The 18,880-nt window shown below is 35.6% G+C and overlaps 1 protein-coding gene across 3 annotated transcripts in view; it reads left to right on the plus strand.

Moving 5' to 3' along the window:
• The first annotated feature begins 786 nt into the window (after positions 1-786).
• LOC106057439 (uncharacterized) overlaps positions 787-18,880 on the plus strand; it is a 42,324-nt gene continuing 24,230 nt past the window's right edge. For 2 of the 3 annotated variants that reach the window (XM_056008839.1, XM_056008837.1), the window contains exons 1-3: positions 787-916; positions 10,255-10,419; positions 16,267-16,945. In XM_056008839.1, coding sequence (XP_055864814.1) covers positions 10,368-10,419; positions 16,267-16,945 — 731 coding nt within the window. In that variant the 5' untranslated portion in view covers positions 787-916; positions 10,255-10,367. The remainder of the gene's footprint in view (positions 917-10,254; positions 10,420-16,266; positions 16,946-18,880) is intronic. The other variant, XM_056008838.1, reaches the window with a different exon arrangement.

An 18,880-nucleotide genomic window follows, 5' to 3' on the forward strand; every position in this document is an offset into this window, starting at 1 on the left:
GTCTGAAAAAGAGCTCAATGCTCAGCAGCAAAAAGCTGGCTAGAAGAATAAGTATATACTGTATGACTTTGCAACACGCAAGGCTCGTCAAGTTATTCTGTACGTAGAAAAGAATGAATAAAATACGAAGACGAATTTATTTTCTAATACAAACTCTTAATTTTCACTTATTATCCGTATCCCTACCCAAACTGGGCCCCGCGCAATCGGTTTCGCATAGGGGCCCACAATGGTTAGGTCCGGCCTTGACCTCATCACAAATAAATGAAACTTCCAGAAATGTGTGCTCTTTGAGATTTGCGGTTGCTCCTTAGAAATATTTAGCAGGATATAAAGACACTCATAAAATTATTTTTTAAAATTTATTTTAAATTAAGGATTATAAAGTCTCAATCGATAACCTTTTAACCAGAGTTTTTTTTTAACATTTATCATTTACCATGCAATTATGATGCGTGTTCACTCAGGAGTCATTGGGCTACTTTTGTCAATATAAAGGGCTCACGGGGTCAAGAACGTTTGAGATCCACTAGACTAGGCGATTAGGGGAACAGGTCAGAAAGTTGTGAACACAAGCCTTACCAGCCTATAGCACCATGACAAGTGAGCGCGTGTGATTAAGTATGTCCCAGCACGTGCTACTTGTCGGCGCGACTCACCTTAGCGCGCCATCTGGCGACAACTGCACGACCCTTTTCTCCCTGCGTTCTCACACGTTTTCAAACGAGTATGTGATGGTCTAAATATGTAAGAGTGTTTGTATGAGGCAGTGTTAATGTATGTGTGTGATTGTGAGAGGGGGCGTTGGTGGGGGGTGGAGGAGAGAGAGGTGGGAGTGTGTTGCTAGAACTAAACACATAACTGGATACGGATACATCTGTAAAATCATTACTCTTTCAAAGTTTTCATTTCTATGGTGAGTATTTCAGTATTAGGTCTCGCAGTACAGTGAAGTCCTGATAATCCATCACTTATTGACCCCGGATCGATGTCGGATTAACTAATGTTTCAGATTAAGCAAAATTATCATCTTCTTATATAATACAAAAAAAAAGAAGATGATTACGTCCTACGTGTCATGCATTTAGTCATGCATATTAACCAACGACCTAAATTCTGCCAAGTCACTAGTTTTCCTGGCTAGCTCAGGCAACACATTCCATGCTCTAATAGCACTAGGGAAGAAGGAGCACTTGTACAAATTTGTGCTAGCATATGGAACGAGAAAAGTGCCATTATCTTTGTCTGTTTCTGAGTATTTTATAAGTTTTTCTTTTTGTATTTGAAGATTATGGTTCAGTGTTTTATGTATAATTGCTACTTCACTTTTGAGTCTTCTCCCCTGAAGGCTTTCTAAATTTAGTGATTTTACTAAAAATGTTACTCTAGTCAAATGTGAATATTCGGTAGTTACTTTATTAATTAAATAAACATGATTCTAAAAAATAACGTGTCATTACGTAAACTGGTGGAGGATATCGTGATGAGCAGAGTTTATTCCATTACATCTCTCTGAAGCTATTTCTGTGTTAGAAGTGACAAGAGACCAAAACGTCTCTGATACAGACATAATAAAAACAGTTCTCTATATTAGTAATATTACTGTATCAAATGTTAAAATGTCAGTATGGTACTTTAGCAACCAAGAAATTTATCGATTATCACTGAATTATATGAACACGTATTCCACGAATTTCCAAGCAGTTACACGTATAATATATTTAAATAGAATTCTAGTTGACCGACTTAACGTATAAACTGGAAGAGTGGTTCCCAAACTTGTTCCTTAATGGAACGCTTATCACATTCTGAGTATTTAGCGGAACGCCTTCTCATATGTTTTTTACAGAAATGTATTCACCTGTAGGCCTCCTAGTTTATTATTCCAGTAGTTCGTTGAACACCGATTTACTACTCGTACCTCTTGAAACACAGTTTGGGAAACTCTGGTTTATATGATGTACAGAACTGATAGGATCAGTTCTGTACCGTGTATTGCGGAAAGCTAAAGGTATGGTCTAGTACAGTATAACTATGAGAATTAATGTACTGTAAATTTAGGATCCGTTCTGTACCGTGTATTGCGGAAAGCTAAAGGTATGGTCTAGTACAGTATAACTATGATAATTAATGTATTGTAAATTTAGTACATAATACACTTATTCTCATTTCTTTCTTAGTTTTTTTTATTATTATTACATGGGAGGCTCTTTCGAAGGAGAGAAATTCATGTACGATATTGTTATCATATTTATGCAAATGGTTTTAGTTTTTTTTTTCACAAAATTATTTTTTAATTAATTAAATTTGTATTGCTAAGTTATGTAATTTCTGTCATACTAACTACTACATTTACACACTCAAAAAGTTTTCTTTTATTTAATAAAGAGAAAAAATCTATTTAGTATGCATATAAGTTGGACATAATTTCAAACAACAATTAATAAGTAGTTTTTCATATTATCGCGTGAACGCAGCGCTCAAACTCAAATATAATTCACTTAAAACTATTTTTTGTTTTACGAAATGTTTTTTTTCCTTGAGGATTTAAATAAGAGATAACCCTTTACAAAACTATTAGATCAATTAGATACTCATTAAAAGACATCAGTTAGGCCAGCTTCACATCAAATTTCACATTTCTTTTCTCCTATTCTTTGTTTTGCTAGAACGGTGAGGCACCACACAAGATCCGTCAAACTTTTTTCTCCATTCTTCTCTGTCATTTGTCTTTGATAGAATTTCATTCTGATGTTCTTTCTTAAAATATTGAAACCTGCCTTTTTACCTACCTGGGTGGACCACTTCGGGGGACGATTTTGAGTTTGTGTTTCAACACAAACTGTCTTTGTAACCTTATGATTTATAAATTTAAGCAGCGATCACGGTTATATTCACCCAGATACCCACTATTTACCCCCCCCCCCACCCCTTTCCCAAGTGGTCAAGACAAATGATAGGATCATAGCGTAGTGGGAAAGCATGAAATGGTGCTAAACAAAACAATTGGTAAAAAATATTTCGAATCGCTCAGATTTATTATTTTTAGTCTAGATCTATTACAAGACTGATCCAAACTATTTGATAGAACTACGCTTAATATAAGCGTTTTTTTTTTATGTGTTTGTTTTATTTTGTCTATTTTGTTCACAAAAAGACGGCAACACTCAAAGTTTCTTATTGCCATATTTTTGTATATGTTATATTTTCTTGTTCCTGGGTTATAATCAATGAAAACAACATTTTAACTGCCCGCGAAAGGGGAGAAGACGCTTTTAGTTTTGTGTGGTCTGTCTTATATGTCCGTCAGTCAGTCTATCGAGATTAGTTTTCAAAAACTATAAAAGATATTAAAATTATGAAATATTCTGGTGCGACTTCTACTTAGCGCGATTTGGTGGCGCCGTTTATGCGACAAGCTTTAGGCACTAAATCGTATAGACAAATATCGTGTAAGCAACAGTGGTAATTTCCATCAAAGGATTGATACATCCATACATTGTGTACGCCTATGTGTATTACTATGCCAATCTATTATATTTTGTACAATACCACGTGACTCCCTGATTTATCATGAAACCTCTCAAGTTGTCCCACATATCCGCATGAATTTTCGTACATAGGTTCCATTTAACCTCCTAGAAGCTCACTAAGTCCCCGATTAGAAATATTTGCAACCTGAGGAGCACTATTCGCGAAAAACTGCAAGCTTTCTAACAAACCTTTGTATTTTATTTTCGGTATTTCCACAAATAGGTCAAAATCTATATATAATGAATTTAAAACAAGAAAAACATTTTTAAAATACTTCTTTTTTTTAAAAAAAAAATTATAGGAAGTGAAATTCTATCAAATAGTTTGAATGAGATGTAATTAAATCTGTAATACATTCAGAACAACAACAATAAATCTGTTAGGATTAGAAATAGTTTTACCTATTAACTTTGTTTAGCTCTAATTCAGGCTTTTAGTTTCCTCAATACGCTATGATCCTATTAATGTTCCCCTTTCAGACCATGAGGTCATCTGTTTCTTAAGCCAACGGTTAACGAGCAGGGTGTCATGTGGCCACTACAACGACCAACGGCCTTTATTTTCCCCAACTAGAGTCAGGTACCTATTAGAGTTGGGTGGACTCAGGGGCGCCCTAAAATCCCGAAATTCAAAATCCCAGTCTTAACCCAGGACCTCAGGTTTGGAAACCAAGCGCTTAACCACACATCTCTGTCTATGATCCTATTACTTTTAAGGCCAGCTGCTGACCGAAAAGAGTTGAGGGATCTGGTGTACTCGAACTATTACAGCACTCCTGCGACGAAATTTAAGGACAGATGATGATGATGATAATGGTAACAAGTTTCATAATCCAATGGCTCTAGTTAGGAATAGAGTTTACACTTCAACAGAAACAAACCACGAAAGGGAGCAGTATAGATTTATTTCACACAGAAAACATTCGCTTGTAAAACACAAACATTCGCTTGTAAAACACAAACACGCTGAGGTTGACTATAACGTGGACCATAACGCAAACTTTGTGTATTTTGTTTTTCTTTCTAAAGGATAATATGTAGTGCAACCACATTTGAATAGAGTAAAAGTAAGGATTTATTTATTTGTAGTTGCAACTTAAAGATAAATCTTTTATTAAAATGAATAAGTAAAGAACATGTAAGGCTGATACAAATTTATTTAGAAGTACATAAAGAATTGAATAAATACGATCATCAGTACATACATACCTCAAACAACAAACACAATTTAATTAGAAAGTTGTAGGTTAAAAATAAAGGGTTTGACAAGTAAATAGAACCACGTGACTTAGACCAACAATTATTTATTGGTAACATTTTAAAGTTTAAAAAAGCATTCTTTTGTTTTTAATGTTTCCCTGAAAGCCTAATTATACATTATAAACATCTGTCAATACTATCATACGGTATGTTACATCTCTGCTCTGGCTCTGGTATTACGTTTGTTTGGCACAAAGAGACAAAAATTCTATACGATTATCTTTTGGTCGTATACTTGAGAAAAATCAATGTCTTTGAACTTTGGCAGAAGGCATCAACTTTAAAGCAAGTCTTTCATCAACTATTAATGACTTACATGAAGTTAGAAGAATTTTTGTAATTGTCTAAGACTCTATCTTAAGTGAAGGGATTTGCTCGCTTTTGGAAGTTTTATAAATTGATAAACTTAATAAAACAAACAAAAAAATAAAAAAAAAACTAAACAGAAAGAGATGGACGAACACTAGTAGTTGAAGTGAAGAGCTGAAAACATAGACAAGTTACTAGGACTTAATGTTTCAGTATTAATTCGGCCTACTGATTACGTTGCCCAGAATGTCTGAGGAAAACATTTACATCTCTGCAGAGGCCATGACCTCTTTCAACCTGTGGTTCTCAGTTGTGGCCAATCTCGGCCTGACTACAATGGCCATCGTTTTAAATATCATCAACGTAATTGTGTTTGTGACACAGGGTCTCAAAGAGCGGGTCAACTTTAACCTTTTTTGTCTGTCTCTCGTGGATCTTCTGGGCGCAGTATCCACGACTACGGTTGTCCATGGGTTTATTGCTCATAGCTGGATACCGGAAATGATGATAGAATGGAATTTATATGTTTATCTAGTCAACTGGACCAGAAACCTCTTTTACGATCTGTCTACTGCACAAACAGTCTTCATAACAGTTGAAAGGTGTACGTGTGTAACACTGCCTTTGTATTTTAAAGTAAGTTTCATGGCAAGAAACCCAAAACTTATCATTTTAGGAGTCCTCCTTTTTGTGGTGATGAACTATCTTCCTATCTTTGCCTCGTTTGGACTGGACTCATTAAGCTATACTGAAAATAACTTAACAGTGACAGTCTTGCGCTATTCCAAACTGTGTGTCAGCCTGCGACTGTACAACGACGTAGCCTTTGGTGTGGTAGCAGCAGCAGCTTGCCAAGCCTGTATTTTTATCTGTGCAGTGTTGATGTACAAAGCATTACGACAGTCCGTTGAATTTCAAAATTCAAGACACCTAGCCAAAACTAGAATAAATGGTCTGTCTAAACGAGAGAAGGACGTCGTCAGGATGATATTAGTCTTGGCCAGTATGTATCTTGTGTCCACCATGCCCCAGATTGTCTTTTGTTGGGCAAGGGTCATTGTTCCGGGGATAAATTCCTATGAACTCATAAATGTAAATATTATTTTGAGTGAGGTTGTGGTCTTCATGAGTAGTATATATGGCGCAATGAGCTTCTTTGTTTATTTTGGTTTCAATTCAAAGTTTAGGTTTACTCTTCGTAAAATCTGTTGTACTGTTTCTTGATACATTCATAGATGTATTCTTACAGTCAAAAGAAAATGAGTTGTAATTCTAAATCAAAGCATCATTAAAGCTTCAGGAATCGAATAAAAAAAAGTTATGGATAATTTTGTAACCAAAAAGGATAAAAAATATCTTTTTAAAATATCAAAAATACCTTCATTTTAATTCCTGTAGTAACTATACGGAATTCATATATATCTCTAGTTAGATGTAGAACTATCATTATTAGAGTCTGTCATGACCAAACAGCAACTTAATACATGACTGTACTTTGTTGTACACATTACTGAGGTGTACAATTAGACCTTAATCGCTATATTTCGTGGGAATACTTTCAAAACGATTGTATACTACGACTTTTGCTTCTGGATGATTTTAATGAACAATTCTTAAATGGTCATGGACGAGGTTTTTTTTTTTTTGTTGTTATTTTTTATATGGAAGAGAAGAAGGAAATAAAAAATTATATTTTGTGTTGTTTATGTCTATCCCAAATTTGTCAGATTATAATTCGCCTTCACTTAAAAGAATTTTTATGATTCTTGAAGACAATACAAAATTGGATCAATGTGTTGGTCATCAACACAGCATTGCTCTGAACAATTTTTTTTTCGTTATTCTGTACATTCGTTTTTTATAATTTTCAGCTTTATTCATGATTTATGATTTGTAGTGGAAAGGCGACATTTTAAGTCACTATATATTTATGATGTTATTTATTTAAAGTCTTGAACTAATAGCGGCTGTCTCCGTCTGTCCGTCTGCCACATAAAGATGTCAAACGACTAGAAGAACTATTGAAAATCGGATTTTTATCTTTTTTTGTAGCCTGCGAAGTGCAACGTCTCCATTTTGTTTTTGTGTCTTCCGAAAGCGAAACGTTCTATGTTTAAATCAATTATGCAAACCGTAAATGTAAGGGAGATCAACTCTTCATTATTTGTTTTGTATTCTCTGGCCAATAGCTACTTAAAGTTAGTACAAAACGTTTATGTTTTTTTATAAAAGCTAAGAACGCACATAAAATGTAAATGTGTACATATAGTTTTGAACCGAGTTTTCATACATCTGTGTCTTATACAATGGCTTGCAGTTCTTGCAATTCACACAGTACCACTATTCCGGAAGAGTCTCAAATAATAGTGTTTTTTTATATAAATTTAAAAAAATAGGGGCATAAAGATCAATAATGGTAAAAAATTGATTTCGAATAGATAAAAAGGAAATAATCTTACCCTATTGAGATATATGGCTTAAAATGTGCAGTTTTTTTTCTTATATTAATATTTTTACAGCATTTTTTTATGTCTCTTAATTTTTATGTGATCCTTTTGTACGGTCTGTCAATCAGTCTGTCACTATTGCAACACAAAAACCTAAAAAAGCTATTCACAATCTGATTTCACCATATTTTATGGCTTGCAATGTTTCGCTGTAAAGGTCACTTTTTATTTCAGTCTTGTGAGTAATATTATCTTATTTAATTTTTATACCAAAACGTCAAGAACATTATTGATAATATGTTGTAGGGAATTTTCAAATAAATATTTTCAAAAACATCATTCGCTTTTCGACTTCAATTAAATATAATTTTCTCACTGAAACGTTTTACAAAATCTCATTAGCAATAAAAGTTGTTTGTTTTTTATGACAAACATTTATTACAATTAATTTTCTTAACATAAGGTAAAATATATTTTTTAGGTCAAAAACATTAACGCAAAATGAAAATCTCTCTTCTGACTCATATTTTTTTTACCAGAATGTCTAGAAGCCTATATCATCGATGGGCATCTCAATGTCTTGTTCGGTTAAAGGATTGGTTTGAAAAGCATGAGCTTATTTTAGAAACATTGCCGAAAAAGCTGTCAGAAATGGTGTCAGAAATGGTGTCAGAAATGGTGTCAGAAATGGTGTCAGAAATGGTGTCAGAAATGGTGCGCACATTTTTTTAGACCCAGTGTGATAACACCAAATCTCTATGTGATATTGTTTGCTTTTTTTTTCTATAGATTTAAGTTCTATTATGCTCAAATCAAACGAAAAAAGAATATATTCAACCGATACAGCTTACTAAAGTATTTCCCACCGTCCTATTGTATGAAAGGCAACAGGTTGTGCACAAATGTTGTTCAATAAGTCTTTAAAATTGTGTAAGAAAAGATTATCTCGGAATAAAAGCACCTTGGCTCATTCGATTACCCGATAAAAAAAAGATACAAACATCAGTCTCTGTTTTTCAATTACTTTTTCAATTATTGAATAGCCTTTTTAGCACTCTTTTTTAAAAAAAGTTTTTATTTTTTATATTAAGTGTTTGGGAGTTGTGTTTAGTTAAGCTCACTGTATGTAAGCATTTATAATTTTGTATTTGAAAAAGCATTTCCATTTTTTTAAACTCTTTTTTTCTAAGTCTTCATTTTGTATTATATGGTTGGTATCTGTTATCTTTCAGTACATAATTCTTGTGTTGGTTTCTTTTTTTATTCCATTATCTCACCCCAACATTTCTCCATATAATGCTCACATCAATCATTAGCATAAAATGCTGATATGTTCTTCATTAAATAATTCACTACCTATCGAACTGCGTATTTAAAAAATGCGTGTAATGTTAACAAGAGAGTGTACTGTATGTTTGATTCCGTTAATTCTTTAAATATGGCTCCTTTTGTCTCGAAAGGCAATGGATGCGCCCAAATGAGTCACTGGTTTTGGCTTAATTTTGAGAGGGGGGAAGAATCTGGTGTGGCTAATCAAGCCAATTCTAGAACGGCAGACTTTGCCACAATTCGTACATGTGTATGTCTCTGATTTAGGGCTAGCAGACAGGGCAACTTTCTTTTTTTCCCTCTTGATTAAGCCGCTTCAATTCTTTTGTTCTCAGCAAGGGTTGTCCCAGCACGCACAGTCTGTCTCCATGCACTCCGGTCTTTGGCTATGTTTTCCCACATACTTTCGCTGATGCCTGAGGCTCTCATGTCTCGCTTGCAGACATCTCTATATGTTAGTCTTGGGCGGCCCTTGGGTCTGACTCCTTCCACAAGCTCAGCATATAAGATATCTTTCGGGATTCTACCATCTGGCATGCCGGTGACAAGTCCGAGCCAGCGTAATCTTCTTTGTGTCAGGAGAGCATACATGCTGTTCATATTGGCCAATCTCAAAACTTCCTGATTGGAGACATGGTCCCTCCAAGAGATACCCATTATGCGTCTCAGGCAGCGCAAGTGGAAACTATTCAATCTGTGCTCTTGGTACATGTATGTTGACCAGCTTTCACTGCCATAAAGGAGAGTGCTCACAACACAGGCGTTGTAGACTAGGATTTTGGTCGCTGTGGTCAATTTACCATTTTCCCAGACGCGCTTGTAGAGTTTTGCCTTTACAGCACAAAGAAAAGAATAAATAAGTGGACCCAAACAAAAGAATAGACAAGGGGACCCAAATAAAAGAATAAATAAGTGGACCCAAATAAAAGAATATATAAGTGGACCCAAATAAAAGAATAAATAAGTGGACCCAAATAAAAGAATAAATAAGTGGACCCAAATAAAAGAATAAATAAGTGGATCCAAATAAAAGAATAAATAAGTGGACCCAAATAAAAGAATAAATAAGTGGACCCAAATAAAAGAATAAATAAGTGGACCCAAATAAAAGAATAAATAAGTGGACCCAAATAAAAGAATAAATAAGTGGACCCAAATAAAAGAATAAATAAGTGGACCCAAATAAAAGAATAAATAAGTGGACCCAAATAAAAGAATAAATAAGTGGACCCAAATAAAAGAATAAATAAGTGGACCCAAATAAAAGAATAAATAAAGTGGATCCAATCAATTCCTGAAGTTAATTCAACAAACACATGCAAGCAAATTGTTAGTGTGAAAGTCTTTTAAAATATAAACCTGCTTTTTTTTTCAAGTACACATTTTCTAGCAGATTGTCTTGGCTTCATCACTATTGACCATGACCAAACTCCTGCAAGCTAAGGGGAAGACACATCTATAACACTCAAGACCAACGTAGTCATTCCTAATGAACGCTGGACGGTTACAATTGATGTTTTGTCTAATCACATCATTCACTGGTAAGGTCTCAATTTTTTCATTCATAAGTTAGTTATCATGGCCGGCTTTAACAATTTGGGGGCCCTATGCGAAACGAATTGCGTGAAGCATAATGTCTAAATTAAGATTTTGTATTAGAAAATACATTCGTATTTGCAATAAATTTAATTTTTATTCAATGAAAGATGACAAAACCTTTTTTTTAAATCATTCATACAATTGACACCCCAAAATGACAATTTTGTCTATTTTTCAGAAGATTGTTTATGAGTTTTCTTGAGATTTTAATAATTTCAGATTTCCAGGACTTTTTCGTAAATTTTGGAATTTCAGGAGATTTCCAGGAGCCCTGGAAAATCAGGAGGCCGCGGAAAACTTATATATAAGTTATAATGGTTTAATTCTAAAATTTCATCTAGAACAGTGGTTCCCAAACTTTTTTGTCTCGTAGACCCCTTGCCATGTTTTAAAGTTTTCGGTAGACCCCCCAGCATTTTTTTGAAAATTCATTAACTTCAGATGTGCTTTTCTCACTGATTACTATGCGATATATATTTATTGATGACATTCTAAGCAAAATAAAGCAAAATAAAATTTAATATGCATTACAAGAAGTAACTAAACAACAAAAAAACGCCTTTTGGTGGACAGCTTTGATAATAAAATGTCAATCTTGGGCTTCAATTTAGTTCGGGTTAACATTCAATCTTCTCGATTAGATGATGTCTGACTGATTTAAATTTGAAAAATAAGAAAATTTATCATTGTCATTGTATGCTTCATTAATTTAATTCTCACAAGAAACACTGAGATTATGCCTTCGTGTTGGTCAAATTTAGGTTATCACATTGTAGCTGCAAGTTAACCTCATTCAATTTATTAAACAAGTTTGTGAAATAGACTATGTCCGATTCCCGTTTAATTTCTGTGTTTTAAAATAGGATCTTAGCAACCAAGAACTCAGAAAAAATAGTGTCAAAGATAAGTCTTTCGAAAACTATCATTCTTCAGTGTGAAGGAGCAATTGATCAAATATTCAGGCAAAAAGCAATTCTTTATGAATTTCTTGATTCATAACAAAAATATAATAATACCACTACATTATCAGGCAAGGTTAACTAGTCCAGCTTTTTTAAAAAAGTAAATCGTAATAACACGATAACCATTCATTGTCCAAAACTTATTTCATCATTACACCTTTGAACTGTATTGTTGCTTAGAGGAATTTTTAATGATATCAGATATAGGATTGTGTAAAACAGATTGTAAAACCTCTTCAATGGTTGGCAAAGTCAATATTTTGCTTATAGTGTGCAGTTTTTTAGAGTTTAATATAAGCCTAAGTAAATATATTGTAAGACGCTCACAAACCTATTCAGTTCTCTGGTGTTTAATCAACATTTTTCTACTGTGGCTTAATTTTGAATTTAAAAGTTTTCAAAAGTATTTCAAATCTGAATTTATTTTATTTCATGTTGACTTTTCTCGATGTTACAGCTTTGATGGTTTCATAGCGACATAGCTTCAAACTTTGTTACATAAAATTAAAGAACAAATGCAATAGTTGTTCAACAAAGAAAGAATGAAGCCAAATTTTTAATAACCAACAATTTACGGTCAACATTTTATTTAAAGACTCGGCCATGTAAATTATTACTTTCATGTAGACACAATTAAGGTATTTAAAATAATACGTTAAAATCTTTAAATAAAAAAAAATCATTCCACTAACAGGGTGGAAATTCAAAGGATTAACTAAGGTACAAATCATGTGTGAACGAGTCAATTTCATGAATGATCATACTTCAATGAGATCCGCCTTCGTAGACCCCCATTAACAGGCCATAGACCCCCAATTTATTTTTTCACTTCCGTAGACCCCTTGGAAGTCCTCGTAGACCCCTGGGGGTCTATATAGACTACTTTGGGAATCACTGATCTAGAATTAGCTCAGGGCCTATGAAAGTGCGGGGCCGCATTGGTTGCAGTGGCCTAAGGCCGGCTTGGTAGTAATGCCTCTGAATATTTTAGAACTTGTGTTAATTGTCTTTTTGTTCGAGTGAAGGCACTTAAACTATGCGTACTGCTCAATTCCAGGGCAAGCTACTCTGCCTCAACTTGTCACCTGGGGAGAAAACGGTCGTTAGATGAAACGACTAGGTTAAAGGTTAAATGTAAAAGTGAAGCGGTAACAAATGATACATGCATATATGGTATTAGTGAAGAGCAACACCAAGGACCTTGTTATTTATTTTAATCCGTATGTATCATTCATTGGTGTCAGCTTCACATTTACATGTACAGCTCCTGCTCACTGAAGCTTCTCTGCGTAGTATATTTATGTTGTCCACTTGTCATAATGAGATATACGCAATAAGATAGAGTCATTGTTTGTCTAATACATGCCTAACGGCTGTCTGTGCCGCTATGTTGAAATCGTTTGTTACCACAGATGTGGCGAGGTGGTGGGCGGGGCTAGCTGGGGCATATGACCATTGGCCACGGGGGGGGGGGGGTAATTTACGAACGAATGACTCTTGACCAGAAGAATGCTTTTTTTAGACATTCCTAAGGTCTAGAGGTTAAATTCACTTTGCAGTGCGTTGCTGCTAGACAGTGTTGTCGTTTCCGGGGCCTCGGTTAGCCTCGGTCGGAGTGGTCCCCTATTTTTGTCGCATTTAATTCACCAATACTAGCACGTTCTAGCCCGAGAGTCAGGAGTGTCCAAATCACCGGTATGGGCAATGTTGATAATTTAGACATGAGCTTAAACCAGTGTTTCTCAAACTGTGTGCCGCGGCACACTAGTGTGCCGCCGAAGATTTGCAGGTGTGCCGCGGGAGTTTTCAGAACGCCACACGTGCAGGCGTTACACAGGTCTGCCTACTATTAAATTTTTATTTTATGTTGCGATGACATCTCCACTTGCAATGACCAGTAGTAGTAGTGGATCGGTCCATTATGAGGGAAAGGGCTGTTATTTATTCAGGTTATGGAATTTTTTAACTATACATATATTATTATATATTTATTCAGGTTATGGAATTTTTTAACTATACATATATTATTATAATGACTCAAATGTAGGCCGCCTTAGCAGACGCACATCAGTTCTTGAATTGGTAACGATAATAACGATAACAAGTTATCACTAAGCCTTATTCATTGTTATCCATGGAGAAATACGTTAGCAAGAATGAAACTGCGAAAGCGTTAAATGAAAAGCAAGGAACCAAACGAAGGTACAAAGAAGATTACATCGGATATGGTTTCATATCTTCGGGACCTGAAGATGTTCCATTGCATTTCTGTCTGATCTGCAATGCAACTCTGTGGAATGAGGCGCTTGTTCCAAGCAAATTGAAGAGACACTTGGAAACAAAATATCCAGCTATAAAAGCGTAACCGAAAAAATACTTCCAAAAACTTCAGGGCTCAACAAAATAAACAAGCTAAGAAACTTACAAAGTACCTAAAGCTGCCAGAAAAGGGATTGATTGCAAGTTATAAGGTTTCTCAGTTATAAACAAAAACGCAAGAAAGCACACACAGAGGCTGAATCAATCATTGCACCAGCTTTAGCAATAGTTGTTGAAACTATCCTTGGACCCGATGCCGCCGAAAAAGTTAAAAAGTTCCTTTGTCAAATGATAATATCTCGCGCAGAATTGAAGACTTATCGTCAGATTTACAAGATCAAATCTGCGAACACTTCGACGTGACTGACGATGAAGTGTCTCTGCTGTGGTCTGTTCAAGTTGATGAATCCGCTGACGTTAGCGGCAAGCCCAGCTGCTAGCTTTTATTCGGTTCATAAAGGATGAAAAATGTGTCAACGAATTCTTATTTTGAAAAGATTTACGAACTACGACCAAAGGCGAAGATATTTTTAAAGTGGTGAACGAAAACATTTTGCTATTCAAACTACAGTGGAAAAACTGTGTCAGCGTTTGCACCGATGGCTGTCCTTCCATGCAGGGAAATAGAAAGGGATTCGTCACTCTTGTGCGTCAAGAAAATTCAAATGTATTAGTTGTTCACTGCATGATCAACAGAGAAGCTCTTGCCTTCAAATCTTTACCGAAAGATTTGATATCTGCTCTGGATCAAGTGATTGAAGTTGTAAACTTCATCAAATCTCGACCGCTTGCATCCCGACTTTTCTCAGAGCTTTGTGAAGCAATGGATTCAGACTACAAATGTCTCTCCTGTATCACACCAACGTTTGTTGGCTCTCCAGGGGAAAAGTGTTTAAGTTGTCGTCCAACTCAAGGCTGAGCTGATTTCATTATTGGGGGCTGAAAACAAAAAAGATTTTGGATTTTTTATTCATGACGAGATCTGGTGGGTTAAGGTGACATTTCTCTCTGATTTATTTGACAAATTAAATTCATTGAACTTAAGTCTTCAAGAACCATCGGAAACCATCATCACTGCATCCTCAAAACTGAAGTCATTTGGTGAAAATTGTCTTTGTGGCAAAGTAAGATCTCGAAAGGAGTCTTCGACTGCTTTCCTACTTACTATGAATGTGCTTCAAATAAAGAAATCACCCCCGAAATTCTGGACACTTTGACACACTTGCAGTCAGCATTGTAGCATTACTTTCCAACAGTTGGAAGTAATGAATATGGATGGGTCAGTTATCCATTTGGAAACAATGAAGCTACAAATCTGACAACTGAAGAAGCAAAGCAGCTCATTGATTTAAAAAACGATGCAGTTCTTAAGTCAAGTTTTGCCGAGAAAAGCCTGGATGTGTTTTGGATTTCAATCAACAAGTTATATCCTGCAATCAGTTTAAAAGCAATCAAAATAATTCTTCCATTTGCATCTTCATGGTTTTGTGAGTTTGGATTTTCAGCATTGACTGAAATCAAATCTAAGAAAAGAGAGAGACTTCTTACAATAGACGATGAAATACGAGTTTGTTTGTCGACTCTGGAGCCTCGATTAGATCGCATGTGCTCTAAAAACAACAACAGGCAAACCCTTCACATTAAATGTAATACTTCAAAACAGGTAAAATACTTTTTTTTCTTTTTATTATAAAATAACTGTTGCTCTTCGTGGTGTGCCGCGAAATTTTTGTAGTTTTTTTACTGTGCCGCCAGACAAAAAAGTTTGAGAAACACTGGCTTAAACCCTCGCCACCACTGAAACTTCTTGTTCAGTCAGGCCTTTAAGATGGAGCTCTTCCTGACATTGGATCAGCTCCAGATCAAACTGCAACAGGAAAGTTACAAATAATTTTATTCCCCAACCCTCATCAACCAAAGCTACAAATCGTATCAGTTTTCTACAGCTAGAGAACGGTTATGGCCGATCATCTGGTTCTAGTTGTGATAAATGGCAATAACATTTTTAAAGCATTTTTTTGTGTGTTCCTATAGACTAAATCCTGGATAACTTACACGCCTGTTTTTTACTTTAAACCATACCCATAAGCACGTCTTGCTGTCCTGGAGGTCTGTGCTAGGAAATGACGTGTAAAATAACAACACTTTTTGATGGTTCTTTCACTTAATACTAAACAAATACTAATTTTAGTTCATTTCTAATTTTGATATGTAAGTGCTATGGTAATTATGAGTTGCCCTCTTAATTTAGTACATCCACATGACCTTGTTGATTAGAGTCTGACATTGCTGATTTATTTATCTCATAGATTTATTTATTTTTTTTGCAAAAAAATGAATTAGCTACATCAACATTGACCTTAAATGTAAGGCTTAGAAAAACTAAAATGAAGTTGTACTAGTTATCAATAATCTTTTGTTATCAGCAATATAACAATTAACAAGACGCCCAATTAATGAGTAATAAATTATTCCTTGACATATTCTGTGATTCTCGTATTTTTTCAGGTTCATTGGGTCTCAGCCACAACATTGTTCATAATGTTTATAACGAAACTTCAGGGAGAAACAATCAGCGGCAACAAAACATCAACCTATCCAATGAAACTCTACACACAAATCTTCATCCACAACTAGCCTCTATACATAACCACACAAATAATTGGCCTATCATACATTCCGACTTACAGACTGAGAGGACCTTGCATCGAGTAACTAGACGCACAAGCCAAAAGCCAGTTACAACTACGGATGACGCCCGTTTTAACCTCGAATTGCGAATCAGGGATACGAGTAAGTTTAGAGGCCTTGTTGTCGGCGCCTCGGTCAATTCAATGCTGAAGGAGACCGTAAAGAAAAAGATTAAAGAGATTGAGGCCAGCCTCTGGAGGCTCCAGTCTCAGAAGACAACCACATTCCAAGACAAGGATCAGACACCAGCGTCTATACTTGGGGCTTTTCCCTCTGAAGTGAAAACCAACTTCCACGGCACGGACGAGCAGTCAAAGCTTCGTCACGCGCCGGAAGACAGCCTTCCCGACGTGAACTCCCTCTCTAATTTATTCATCTTGATGTGTCTTGTTGAGAGTCAAATATTCGGTGGCTCGCAGATATCTTCCACTTCTAATCTTGCCCTGACTGTTCAGTCCTTGGAGCAATTTCAAAGTCGGACGTTTTTGAGACAAAGGTAATTTGTCATAACAATACTATGATATATTTTATGTAACAGGCCTACAAGATGGATCGCAGCAGTCAAAGCCCCTATCGATTTCTTCCGTCCTTATTACTTGGTAAAATAAGATTAAAGTTGACAGCAATATGATATACAGGATAATACAAAAAGTAGGTGGACAGTAAATACTGAGATTTTATTATTTATATATTTACTCACACATTCATTACATAATCAATTTATTTATTTTTTGTAAACAAGCACCAGCTCTAAACTTGTATTCAAATAGTTGCCAAACTGTTTTCGATCACATTTTACAAAGCTTTAAAGCCTGCCTCTTGCTCTTTAAGAAGTATGCACGTACGAGTTTCCCCGCGTTTTATTTTCTTTATGTAAATCTCAGGTAATTCTTTTCCGATTGATTATAAACTGTGTCCTTCTAACATGGTTTACAATGAAATTAACGAATTAAAATAACGGATACACAAGGGTATTCAGCAAATAGTTTACCTCAGCGGTTTTCAAACTGAGGTCCGAGGACCCCCAGGGTCCAACAGAAAATGAAACAGCTATTCATTGGCCTCCTTCAGTCGTAGAACGACTATGGTTCATCTCAGAGCACACTTCCTCATGTGGATGTGAAGCCCTATTTTGGAGAGACACTCCCGTCCACAGATAGCGCAGGTAAAGGTGGCTTTTGCTTCGATGGTAGAGGAGCTGGCCGTTTTTCGGATTGTGCGTTTTTCTTCCTGAGCTGAGACCCATGTACTTTCACTGTCCATAGCTTTCTTGGTCACTGTCTCTCTCCATCTGTTGCGGTCTAGAGCTATGTCTTCCCGATGATCAGTATTGGTGTTCACTGATTTGAGGTCAGGTGACAACCCTGAGGAGAAACAGCTACTAAGGCTTCATATATTAATGCATTGTGAATAGCGCAGAGCGAGAAAGTACACACGGTTGCGGAGAGTTAAATTGTGCCAGCCGCTTTAGCAAAATGCGATTTGGTCAGACAAATCAGGCTGATTATAGGATCCATTAATATTGTATGGCTTGTAAAAGGGTCCCTGAATGGAAAACGTTTGAGAACCTCTGGTCTACCTAAATTTAGACCACCAAGTATAATGTATAACGTTATGTTCCTCGGTAAAATGCAGTCTACCGTCCACTTATCCATACCGAGGTCGAGACTAGGTCGTGGAGAAAATAGTTCATTCTAGACTTGAGGTTAGAGTTTACTCAGTACCGAATAGATGCCCCTGATCTTACCTGTTCAAAGAAAAAAAACGGTTAATGACTGTGTCTGAAACATATGACACCAACGTTAACACATGGCCTATACAAGGATGAACACATGATCTGTTTCCTAGTCACTACACTCAGGACTAGACCGTGAGCGTGAAGTATTATAACATCATATCATGTGTACATACATTTTCTTTACAAAGCTTGTATACACTCTTTCTGTCTGTCTGGTAAAAAAAAAAACGCTAAATTGTACAATTATTTCTTTGATCTAACAAAACAATTATCAATAGAAATAATTAATTCGTTTATTAACTATTGGTTATTAATTCTTTTGTTTGGTCTCTCCAACAAGTGAAAAAAAATTACTTGACTTATAAGGTGGTATACTTTTAATAAGTCCCTTTTATACTTTGTTGAGAGAAAAGTTTAAAACTAACAATAGATAACTATAAAACCTATTTACATAAGTAATTACCTGGCTTAGTGGCTAGTCTGTAGACTCGAGAAGGCTGGGAGGTTCAAGACCTCGAGTTCGAATCTTTGTCGTTCACCCTATTTATATAAATCATTTTAAAATGCGATCACGCTGTTACACATTTCTTTCTCCCCAACTCCTTTCTAACTGGTCCATATAAGTGATAGGATCATAGCGTATTGAGAAAGTGATAGGATCATAGCGTATTGAGAAAGTGATAGGATCATAGC

This window comes from Biomphalaria glabrata, chromosome 13 (genome assembly GCF_947242115.1).
Source record: "Biomphalaria glabrata chromosome 13, xgBioGlab47.1, whole genome shotgun sequence".
Lineage (NCBI taxonomy): Eukaryota > Metazoa > Mollusca > Gastropoda > Planorbidae > Biomphalaria > Biomphalaria glabrata.